Source organism: Monodelphis domestica, chromosome 3 (genome assembly GCF_027887165.1).
Source record: "Monodelphis domestica isolate mMonDom1 chromosome 3, mMonDom1.pri, whole genome shotgun sequence".
Lineage (NCBI taxonomy): Eukaryota > Metazoa > Chordata > Mammalia > Didelphimorphia > Didelphidae > Monodelphis > Monodelphis domestica.
In genome coordinates this window covers 69,466,813-69,479,733 of record NC_077229.1, presented here as the reverse complement: position 1 = coordinate 69,479,733, position 12,921 = coordinate 69,466,813, and the positions used below count along the sequence as shown (strand labels likewise).

The 12,921-nt window shown below is 36.3% G+C and overlaps 1 protein-coding gene across 1 annotated transcript in view; it reads left to right on the top strand.

Moving 5' to 3' along the window:
* The window catches only part of LOC103100660 (mucin-16-like), a 195,532-nt gene that overhangs the window by 161,550 nt on the left and 21,061 nt on the right, over positions 1-12,921 (top strand). Inside the window, exons 30-31 of the mRNA XM_056820974.1 lie at positions 12,433-12,560; positions 12,686-12,753. Coding sequence (XP_056676952.1) covers positions 12,433-12,560; positions 12,686-12,753 — 196 coding nt within the window. The remainder of the gene's footprint in view (positions 1-12,432; positions 12,561-12,685; positions 12,754-12,921) is intronic.

Genomic DNA, 12,921 nt, shown 5'->3' with positions numbered 1-12,921 from the left:
ACTTACCCAGGATCACACAGCTAATAAGGTTTGATTTGAACTCAAGTCTTCCTATCTCCAGGCACATCACTCTGACCACTCTCCCACTTAGTTACTTCTATGGTTAGAGCCACCAAGGTTAGAGGACCAGATGTCAGGGGAGACAAGGGTAAGGAATGGAGATAGACCCAAAGCCTCCACTCTTGAACAAAGAACTTTAGGTAAGGTGAATGACATAGATGTGGGCAAGTCACTTTGTCTCTGTGAGACTCAACTTTCTCATCTGTAAAAGGGGATAATAATAGTTGTAGGACTTTCCATTCAAGGTAGGTTTCCATGACCTATGTATTCTCCTTGGCACAATAATTCACTTGGACCTTTGATGATTTCTTGCATTTGGCCTACCCTCTGAGTACCAAATCCAGGGGTTTACCTCCAAGTCTGGCCCTTTCTGAGGTACTGTTCTCCTTCCAGGGAGGCCTGTTCATCCCTAGTTTATGCACTGGTTCCTACATTGTAGTTCTGTGACTCCTGTGACCTGGTCCTACAATGCTCTGGCCTCGAGGTTCCAAAAAACTCCCATAGCCAAGAGAACCTGGAACTGGTCAGAGGCCAGAATTAGAAAACTGGCCCTCTCTGATATCATTGTCCATACTTGTCTCCTGGCAGCCAATTGGCCTGGCAGATAACATCAGATTTGGAGCTCTGGTGTGCTGGTGATGAGGATGAGGGGACAAATGCCTCTCCATGGTCTTAGGGAAGGAATGGAATCAAACCATCAAGCCATTTTCTGGACAAAAAACTTCAGGGAAGGGAAGTGACTCATGTAACATAAAATCTCCCAAAGGTCTGTTTATTCAGCTCTGACTGAATTTCCTCTCTTCATTTACTTATTGAGCCTGGTAGTAAGCCAGTCTGAACAAGGAGAATTCAGGTATCTATTCACAATAGAAAACTTCCTGTGTTATTAGAGAAAATCAGTATGTCATTCAGCACTGCTAAGAGGCCAGGCCACATCAGATGAGCATGCTGCTTAATAGTCTTTTATCTTTAAAAAAAATAAACTCTTAATTAAAAAATAATTTTATTCAAAGATATTTTATTTTCCTGGTTACATATAATTAAAAATTTCAATGTATATTTTCTGAAATTATAAGGTCCAAAATGACAGGAAGCCAGTGGGCTCCCAAGAAATGTAGTTCTTTTTTAGGGAAACAGATTTTTCAAATATACAGTTGGGAGACCCATGAAATTAGCAGATCGATCCAGGGCTGCTCTGACCTCTGTTTCATCAATCAACTAACATTAATTAAGCACTTACTATATGCCAGACATTGTGCAAAATGCTGAATATTACAATGCCCTCTATTATAAAAATAAAAAAATACTAAAACAAACAAACAAAAAAAAACCTATCCCTGTACTCCATGACCTTACCAACCAGTGGAGGAGAAAACATGTAAACAAAAACATAGAAAACTAGTTTTGTAAGGGATATATAAGAAGTTGTTTCCTTTATTTTTGTTGTCCCCTTCTGTGTGTACCTTGTTATTTTGTCTCTGTAAAAGGTCTCTAGAGTTAGGGGCTTTTTTGATTGTTTGCTCATTTTCCCTATCTAATTATAGGTAGGTTCTGTTTTCTGGGAAGTTGAAGTGCCCTCTTAAACTTCAGTCCTTTCTTGGTGCTAGTTTTGACTTATGTTCTGGGTTATTACTAGTTTATCAGTTGGTCTGAGGGCTGAGAACTCTGAGGGCCCCCTCCCCCTCCTGATTCCATTGACCCTTGAGATATGCTGATAGCTTAAAGACTTTCCTCAGGCTTAGATGTGAGCTTTTGATCTCAGTCTGAACTTGATCAGGTCAGGTGCAGATCTAATGCCAGGCTTAGGCTCAGGGTTTTGGTCTCAAGGTGTTCTTGATTTAATCAGGCACACCCTTGATTGTTCTGTCCAGGAGCTCCAATTCCAATGTTAAATAATGGAGGTGACAATGGGCAAACTTGCTACCTTCCTGATCTTATTGGGAAGACTTCTGATTTATCCCCATTGCAGATGATGCTTGCTGATATTTTTAAATACATACTTTTTATTATATTGAGGAAAGTCGCCTGTATTCCTATACTTTCTGTTGTTTCTAATAGGAATGGATGTTGCATTTTGTCAAAGGCTTTTTCTGCATCTATTGAGATAATTGTGTGATTTCTGTTGGTTTGGTTGTTGATATGATCAATTTTATGAATGTTTGTCTGTACCCCCAAAGAGATAATGGACAAAAAGACTTGTACAAAAATATTCATAGCTGCGCTCTTTGTGGTGGCCAAAAATTGGAAAACGAGGGGATACCCATCAATTGGGGAATGGCTGAACAAATTATGGTATATGTTGGTGATGGAATACTATTGTGCAAAAAGGAATAATAAAGTGGAGGAATTCCATGGAGACTGGAACAACCTCAAGGAAGTGATGCAGAGCGAGAGGAGCAGAACCAGGAGAACATTGTACACAGAGACAAACACACTGTGGTATAATCGAACGTAATGGACTTCTCCATTAGTGGCGGTGTAATGTCCCTGAACAATCTCTGCAGGGATCTAGGAGAAAAAACATTATCCATAAGCAGAGGACAAACTGTGGGAGTAGAAACACCGAGGAAAAGCAACTGCCTGACTACAGCGGTTGAGGGGACATGACAGAGGAGAGACTCTAAACGAACACTCTAATGCAAATATTAACAACATGGCAATGGGTTCTAATCAAGAACACATGTGATACCCATTGGAATCATGTGTCGGCTATGGGGGGTGGGGGGGAGGAAAAGAAAATGATCTTTGTCTTTAATGAATAATGTATGGAAATGATCAAATAAAATACTATGAAATTAAAAAAAAAACCATCCTTGTAGTCCTGGTATAAATCCTAACTGATCATAGTGAATAATCCTTGTGATAACTTGTTTGACTTTTTTTTTGCTAGTATTTTATTGAAGATTTTTGAATCTATATTCATTAAGGAGATTGGTCTGTAGTTTTCTATTTCCAGTTTTAGTCTTCCTGGTTTGGAAAATCAGTACAATATTTGTGTCATTAAAGGACTTTGGTAAAACTCCTTCTTTGCTTATTTTGTCAACTACTTTGTATAGCATTGGGATTACTTGTTCTTTCAATGTTTGATAGAATTCATTTGTGAATCCATCTGGCCCTGGAGATTTTTACTAAGGGAGTTCCCTGCTGACTTGTTCAATTTTGTTTTCTGAGATGGGATTGTTTAAGTATTCTATATCCTCTTGTTCATTTAGGCAATTTATATTTTTGTAGATATTCATCCTTTTCACCTAGATTGTCATGTTTATTGTCATATATTGGGAAAAATTGTTCTTAGTAATTGCCTAAATTTCCTCTTCATTGGAGATGAGGTCTCCCTTTTCACCTTTGATATTATTAATTTGATTTTCTTCTTTCTTTTTTATTAGATTAATCATTACTTTCATTACTTTATCTATTTAATGTGTTTTTTCAAAGTAAAAGCTCCTAGTCTTTTTATTAGTTCAATACTTCTTTTACTTTCAATATTATTAATTTCTTTTTTGATTTTTAGAATTTCCAATTTAGTTTTATCTGGGGATTTTAATTCATTCTATTTCTAGTTTTTTTTTTTTTTTTTTGAGCTCTACCCTCTCTGATATATTGTTATATGCACTCAGGGATATAAATGTTCCTCTGAGCACTCCTTTGGTTGCATTCCACTGATTTTGATATGTTGTTACTCCATTGTCATTCTCTTCAATGAAGTCTGGACTTGTTTCTTTGATTTGTTCTTTGACCCACCACTTTTGAAGAATTAGATTATTTAGTTTCCAATTAATTTTAAATCTGCCTTTCAATAAGCTCTTATTATTTTTTATTGAAATAGGGTCTGAAAATTGCATTCCTTCTGCTTTTCTACATTTGTTTGCAATGTTTTTATGCCTTAGTGTACATGGTCAGTGATTGTATATGTGCTATGTGCTATTGAAATGTTGCTATATTCCTTTTTCCCTATTTAATTTTCTCCAGATATCTATAAGCTCTAATTTTCAAACATTTCATTGATTTTCCTTACTTCCTTCTTATTTATTTTTTGGTTTGATTTATCTAGTTCTGAAAAGAGAAGGTCAAATTCCCCCACTTGTATGGTTTTTGCTTCTATTTCCTCCTTTATCTCCTTTAGAAATCTGAATGCTATACCATTTGGTGCATATATATTGAGAACTGATATTTCTTTATTTCTTCTGCATTTCATCAGAATGTAATTACCTTCCTTTCCTCTTTTAATGCAATCTATTTTTGATTTAGCTTTGTCTGAAATCATAATTGTTACTCTTGCCTTATTTGTCTCAGTTGTAGCCAAGTAAATTCTACTGTACCCTCTTACCTTTAACCTGTATATGTCTACCTGCTTCAAGTGTGTTTCTTATAGAGAACATAAGGTAGGATTATGGTTTTTAATCCATCATGTTTTCTACTTCCATTTTATTGGTGAGTTCATCCCATTCACATTCATGGTTATGATTACTGTCTGTCTATATATTCCCCTCCATTTTCATTTCCTCCATCGATTGTGCCTTTTCTCTTATCCTTCTTTCCCTCCCCTCCAACATATCTCTTTTAGTCAGTTTCCCCCCATTGGAACCTCCCTATTATTACTTCCCTTCCCACCCACTTCCCTCTTGTTATTCTCCTCTTTCTATAGTGCCTTTTAAATGACCCCAGAACCTCTCTCTCTCTTGTATTGCTCCCCTCCCCACCAGTGCATTTATTACCCTTCTACTTCTCTATAGGGAAGGAAACCATTCTCTTCCCCAGTGGATCTGATTGTTCTTCCCTCTCTGAGTCAATTCCAATGAGGGTAAATTTAACTATTAGCTGTCACCAAACTCTTCAGCCCTTCCATTATATTGATCTTCTCCCCTCCTCCCCCGTGTGCTTCTTCATGAACTTTGTGTTTACCAATTTTTTTCTCCATTCCCATTACTCTTAGTATTAACCTCTTTTTTACTAGTTTTTTAATATGTTTTGATATATAATCCTATACACTGTACCTTCTAAGTATACTTCTTTTTTCCCATTTATGTATTTATTTATTTAGTCAATTTAGAACATTATTCCTTGGTTACAAAAATCATATTCTTTCTTTCCCTTCCCTCCCCTCACCCTTACCGTAACTGACACACAGTTCCAATGGGTAGTACATTTGTCCTTGATCAAAACTTATTTCCATGTTGTTGATGTTTGCATTAGGATTTTCATTTAGAGTCTACATCCCAAATCATATCCCCTCAACCCATGTAATCAAGCAGTTGTTTTACTTCTGCATTTCTACTCCCACAGTTATTCCTTTGAATGTGGATAGTGTTCATTCTTGTAAATCCCTCCAAGATGTTTAGGATCACTGCATTGCCACTAAGGGAGAAGTCCATTACATTCGATTGTATTATACCACAGTGTATCAGTCTCTGTGTACAATGTTCTCCTGGTTCTGCTACTTTCACTTTGCATCAATTCCTGGAGATCATTCCAGTTCCCTTGGAATTCCTCCAGTTTATTATACCTTTGAGCACTATGCTACTCCATCACCAACATATACCAGAATTTGTTCAGCCATTCCCCAATTGAAGGGAAACACCTCATTTTCCAATTATTTGCCACCACAAAGAATGTAGCTAGGAATATTCCTGTAGAGGTCTTTTTCCTTACCATCTCTTTGGAGTACCAACCTAGCAGTGCAATGGCTGGCTCAAAGGGCAGACAGTCTTTTAGCACCCTTTGAGCATAGTTCCAAATTGCCCTCCAGAATGGTTGGATCAATTCGCAACTCTACCAGCAGTTCATTGATGTTCTGACTTTGTCATATCCTCTGAAGCATTCATTACTTTCCATTGCTGTCATGTTAGCCAATATGCTAGTTGTGAGGTGATACCTCAGAGATGTTTTGATTTGCATCAATATGATTATAAGAGATTTAGAGCACTTTTTCATGTGTTTATTAATAGTTTTGATTCCTTTAACTGGAAATTACCTATTCATGTCCCTTGCCCATTTATCAATTGGAGAATGGATTGATTTTTTGTAAAATTGATTTAGCTAACTCTTTATAAATTTGAGTAATTAGACCTTTGCCAAAGGTTTTTGTTAGGAAGATTGTTTCCCAATTTGTTGCTTCTCTTCTAATTTTGGTTGCATTGGTTTTGTTTGTTCAAAACCTTTTTAATTTGATGTAATAAAAATTATTTATTTTACATTTTGTGATTTTTTTCTAACTCTTGCTTGGTTTTAATATCTTTCCTTTCCAATAGATCTGAAATGTATGCTATTCTGTATTCACCTAAATTACTTATAGTTGCCTTCTTTAAATTCAAGTTATTCACCGATTCTGAGTTTATCTTGGTGGAGGGTGTGAGATGTTGATCCAAACATAATCTCTCCCATACTGTCTTCCAATTTTCCTGTAGTTTTTATCAAGTAGTGGGTTTTAGTCCCCAAAGCTGGGATCTTTGGGTTTATCATAGACTCTTTTTCTGAGGTTACTTACCCCATGATTTTTCTGGATATCCTTAATCTTTTGTTCTTCCAAATGAACTTTGTTATGGTTTTTTATAATTAAGTAAAAAAAAAGTTTTTTTGTTAGTTCAATGGGTATGGCACTAAATAAGTAAATTAATTTGGTTAGGATGGTCATTTTCATTATGTTAGCTCATCCTACCCATGAGCAATCCGTGTTTTTTAATCATTTAGATCTAGTTTTAATTATGTGGAGAGTGTTTTGTAATTGTGTTCATATAGTTCCTGTTTTTGTCTAGGAAGATAGATTCCTAAATATTTTATATTGACTAGGATGATTTTAAATGGAATTTCTCTTTCTAATTCTTGCTGTGGAGACATGTTGGAAATATATAGAAATGCTGATGACTTATGTGGGTTTATTTTGTGTCCTGTAACTTTGCTAAAGTTGTTGATTATTTCAACTAGCTTTTTATTTGATTCTTTAGGATTTTTTAAATAGACCATCATATCAACGGCAAATAGTGACAGCTTGGTCTCCTCGTTGCCTATTTTAATACCTTCAGTTTCTTTTACTTTAATTGCTACTGTTATTTTTTCTAGTACAATGTTAAATAATTGAGGTGATAAAGGGCATCCTTGTTTAACTCCTGGTCTTATTGGGAAGGTTTTTGGTTTATCCCCATTACAGATTATGTTTATTTGTTGATGGTTTAAGATATATACTGTTTATTATTTTAGGAAAGGCCCTTCTATTCCTATGTTTTCTAGTATTTTCAATAGGAATGAGTGTTGTATTTTGACAAAGCCTTTTTCTCCATCCATTGAAATAATCATGTGATTTTTGTTGGTTTTCTTGTTAATATGGTCAATTATGTGGATGGTTTTCCTAATATTGAACCATCCTTGCATTCCAGGTATAAATCTTAACTGGTTATAGTGAATAACTCGTGATCAATTGCTGGAGTCTTTTTGCTTGTATCCTATTTAAGATTTTTGCATCTATATTCATTAAGGAGATTTTAGTCTGTAGTTTTCCTTCTCTGTTTTTGATCTGCCTGGCTTTGGAATCAGTACCATATTTCTGTCATAAAAAGAATTTGGTAGAATTCCTTCTTTGTTTATTCTGTGAAATAGTTTGTCTAATATTGGGATTAGTTGTTCTTTGAATGTTTGATAGAATTCGTTTGGGAATCCATCTGCTCCTGGGGATTTTTTCTTAGGGATTCTTTGATAGCTTGTTCAATTGCTTTTTTTGATATGGGTTTTTTTTTTAGGTAGTCTATTCATCTGTTAGTCTAGGCAATTTATATTTTTGTAAATATTAATCCATGTCACCTAGATTGCCATATAATTGGGCATAATAAATTTTAATGATTGCCTTAATATCCTTTTTATTAGAGGTGATGTCTCCCTTTTCCTCTTGTCAATTTTGTTTTAGTCTTTCGTTTTTAAAATTAGATTGACCAGTACTTTGTTTATTTTATTTCTTTTTTCAAAGTACCAGCTTCTAGTTTTATTTATTAAATCAATAGTTCTTTTACTTTCAATTTTATTAATTTCTCCTTTGATTTTTAGGCTCTCTAAGTTAGTCTTCATCTGAGGATTTTTAATTTGTTACCTTTCTAGTTTTTTAATTTGTATGCCCAATTCATTGACCTCTGTCCTCCTGAATTTGTTAATATATGAACTCAAGGATATATATTTCCCCCTGAGTAATTCTTCGGCAGCATCCCGTAGATATTGAAAGGACGTGTCTTCATTGTCATTTTCTTCAGTGAATTTATTAATTGTTTCTATGATTTGTTCTTTAACTAACAGTTTTTTGAGAATTATATTGTTTAATTTCCATTTAATTTTTGATTTGCCTCTCCATGTACCTTTTACTAATTATTATTTTTATTGAATTGTGGCCTGAGAAAGTTGCATTCATTATTTCTGCTCTTTTACACTTCTTTGCAATATTTTTATGCCCTAGTACATGGTCAATCTTTAGGAATGTACCACGTGCTGCTGAAAAGAAGGTGTATTCCTTTTTGTCCCTATTTATTTTTCTCCACATGTCTACTAACTCTAATTTTTCTAAGATTTCATTCAGTTCTCTTACCTCTTCTTAATTATTTTTTGGTTTGATTTATCTAGTTCTGATAGAGGAAGTTTCAGGTCTCCCACTAATATAGTTTTTCTATTTTTTATCTTTGAGCTCCACTAGTTTTTCCTTTAGAAATTTGAATGCTCTGCCATTTGGTACATACATTTTGAGTACTGATATTTCCTCATTATCTATACTGCCTTTTATCAGGGTGTAATTAACTTCCTTATCTCTTTTAACTAGATATATTTTTTATTTGGCTTTGTCAGAGATTATGTTTGTAATTCCTGCCTTCTTTTTAACAGTTGATGGCCAATAGATTTGGCTCCATCCTCTTACTTTTATCCTATGTGTGTCTACCTTCGTCATCTGTGTTTCTTGTAGACAGCATATGGTAGGGTTTGGGATTCTAATTCACTGTGCTATTCACTTGCATTTCATGGGTGATTTCATTCCATTCACATTCAGAGTTATGATTACCAGCTGTGTATTTACCAGCATTTTGATTTCCACTCCTAGTCCTGCCTTTTATTACCTTTATACCAATATTTTGTTTTTAATCAGTCCCCCTAATTTCTTGGTTACCTGCTCTGCACTTCTTTTCCAACTGCTTCCCCACCACCTGTGTTCAACTCTCTGAGCCTAGCACAGCTTTGCCTGCAAGGTATTCCCTCCAGACTAGCACCCTTGCCCACCCAGAGCTTCCAGCAACTGCTGGAGGCTCAGTGTTCTCCTGGGGTCCTGGGATCTTCCTTTTTCCTTCCCCTTATACACAAGTGTTCTTGAATTCAGGCTTTTGGGGGGTGTACCTTTTAAGTTGAGTCCAGCAGAAGGGTTCCTTGGCCCTGTCCTTTTGTTAGGTTTGGTTTTCAGTCCCCTAGGCGCATTTAGTTTTTATTCTGTGAGGAAGGGTTTTCAGAGGTCTAAAGTTTTGCTACCTCCTGTGTATTCCTGACTGCAGATCCATGAAATCTGATTGTTTATTTTTAGTAGTTGGTAGTATATTTTTGTTGGCAGTATATTTTCTGGTCTAAAAGTTCTTGAACCTGACTATACCATTCCTGGGTATTGTCATTTGGGGATTTAATGCAGGCGAAGATCTGTGGATTTTTTCAATCTCTAATTTACCCTCTTGCTTAAGAATATCAGGGAAGGTTTCTTGGATCATTTTCCTTTTGTCTTGATTTTTCTTAAATTGGGTCTCCTGGATCTGTTTCCTTGTCTGTTGTTTTATCAATGAGGTATGGTATCATATTTTCCTCAATTTTTTCCATTCTTTTGATTTTGTTTTATAGACTCTTGCTGCCTTGTGAAGTATTTTTTTCTAGTTTTTCAATGCTTATTTTTAAAGACTAAATTTAATCCCTAGTTTTTTTTTTATCATACTTTTCATTTTCATCTATTTTTCTTTATAGGTCATCTTTCACTTTCTTTGCCTTGTTTTCAAGCTGATTAATTCTGGCTTTTAAGATTATTATTTTCTTGTTTCAGTTCATGTACCTGTTTCCAGATGATCTATTTTGCTTTTTAAAATTTTCCCCAAATTTTCTTCAGCCTCTCTTAATTACTTTTTGAGTTCTTTGAAAGTGTGAGTCCAATTTGCTGGAGTTCCTGAGGTTTTGCTTGATGTTCTTTTGTCCTCCTCTGTTCCATTTGTTCTTTCTTCTTTACCTGAATAGAAACTGTTGTTTCTAATTTCTTTTTTCTTTTTCACTTCTATTTTTTCCTTCTTTCTGACTCCTCACTGGCTATATTCTTGCTGCTCTGTTCATTTCCTGGGTCTGTGAGTTTGGGCTTCTCTGATCTTCTGATTAACTGGATGAGGCTGATGGAATTAACCTGTTGTATTAATGTTCCCTGAGAGCAGATCTTCCCCAGCTGCTAGCATAATCTGAAGGTGAAAGTGAAGCTGTGGAGGCTGAAGATAGTTATCCTTGTCCTTCTCACTTCCTTTCTGCCAGCTGCCTGGTCAGAATCCTGAGCTTCCTGTAGTGGTACCAAGTTACTCTGTCATAGTTGCAGCCTTCTCCTTGGGATCCCCAGCAGCAGGATTCTTACTGCTGGTCTAACATAATAGGTGCTGAGTGGTGGAGGAGTGGTGTTGGAGGTTGAGCTTTTCTGTCTCCCTGGAGTTTTTCTTCACTATCTATAGATTGGATTGATCCAGTTTAGATGATCTACAGAGCTCAATGAGCTCTGAGGTCAAGCAGGGACCCCAGATGGAGGAGTGGAAACTGAAGGCTATGACCAGGCTTCCCTCCTCTCTGCCCTTCTCCTCTAGTGCTGCCTCTCCACCAGCTGTGGTAATAACCCTGAACCTTGGGTAGCAGTGGTAGCTGGAGCCCTTGCTCTGAGATCCCAGCAACCACCTACTTCTCAGCAGAGTAGGTGGGGTAAGGGACCTGGAAATTTCCTTTTTCTATTCCTTAAACTGAGTATTCAACCTTCTCTGAGTACCTTTTATGTTGAATCAAGTAGGAGGGTACCCCAACTCTGTCCTGTTGTTGTATTTAGTTTTCTGACCTCCTCAAAGAGCTTTTTTTTCATTGCTATGGATGGGTTTTCATAGAGGATTTGACTTTTGATGCTTCTAAGCCACCATCTTTATTCTTCCCCATCCCCTCACTTCCTAATTCTTTTCCTTCCCCCACAAAAGATCTGTTTTCAATATTTTTGTATATGCAAATCCTTCCCCTTTTTATTTTTTATCTCCTTGAGATAGAAACCAAATAATTGCATTACTGGCTCAAAGAGTATGTACTGTTATAGGCCTTTGGACATAGACCAAGCTACTCTCTGGAATGGTCGAATCAGTTCACAGCTCCCTCAATGAGGCATCAATGTCTCAACTTTTCCATATCCCCTCCATGTTTTGTAATTTTACTTTTCTATCATAAGAGCTAATCTCATAGGTTGTAAGGTGGTACTTCAGATTTGTTGTACTTTGCATTTCTCTAAATAATAATGATTTAGAGTATTTTTGCATGTCTAGAGTTGCATGTCTAAAGAGAGCTTCAATTACTTTGCCTGATAATTCCCTTTACATATCCTTTGACCATTCATCAATTGGGAAATGACTTGTATTATATCAGTTTTGTGAAGGGTAATTTGATAGACATCACATGAGGATTTGTACCTTCTCCACCACCTTGGTGGAGGTCTCCACCCTCAGCTTTTACTCTTACAAATTTGAATTAGTGGAAACTGGAAAGGAGACTCTTTTCAGAAGAATTGGAAGCAAAAGTCCACCCTATTACCTCATTCCTTGTAATTCTTTTACCTAAGCTATTTTGTTTGGGAGAGGGGGGACTTTTAAATTTCATCTTAAAAACATAGTTCATTTTATCTTGCTATCTATACTCTATCCCTCAAGTGATCATAAACTGTCCACCTGTTGATAAATTTGAAAGTTAAAATTTTCCTCATAACTCTCATTTTTTTAGCATTTCACCCTTTATATCTTACTAATTTGAAGTTCATTTCTCTAAGTCAGGCAAGATGTTGGTTCATCCCTAGTTTTTGTCAGATTAATTTTCAGATTTCTTTGAAAAATTTTTTTAAATAATGAGTTCTGACCCTTGAAGGTGGACAAACCTCTTCATTTTACATGTGAGGAAACTAAGGCCCAAAGGTAGGACATGGGAGGGTAAGGATTTGAAGCCAGGTTTTCTGACTTCAAATTCACAAGTTCTTTATAGTGCCAGAGTAATGATAATGATTGTAACAATCAACATTTGAATCAAATTTAAAGGTTAACAAAGCATTTTATCTCATTCATGTAACATTTCTGAGGCTCAGACATGGGACTCTCTTTCTCTCCTGTACAGCATCAGAGAGCTCCTACTTGAAGGTTTTCAACCTCAAATTCACCATCCTCAACCTGTTCTACACAACAGACATAGGTCAAAGGGGCTCCAGCAAATTCAACTCCATTGAGGATGTCCTGCAACCTCTGGTGAGACTCTACCTCCACTCCTCTACCTCCTCTCTCCCAAGCTTTCTTCCTCAGCCCTGGGTATCCAGGCCTGCTATTGATTTAGCCAGGCACTCAGCAGTTCCTTCCTTTCCTTTTGTTTCTAGATCAACAACTTGTTTAGAAAAAGCAGCTTTGGCCCTCACTATTTTGGATGCAGGCTGACTTTGTTAAGGTGAGAGTCATGGGAGCTGATGGTTCAAATAGTAGGAACTAGCACATTCCCATCTGACTTAGATGGTGTCCAGATTGGTTCTTCCTCCACTTCCCTGTTGTAATTCCTTCTTTCCCAAGCTGAGGTGGGTAAAATATCCCAACCAACAAGGCATTAGAAAAATTCTGG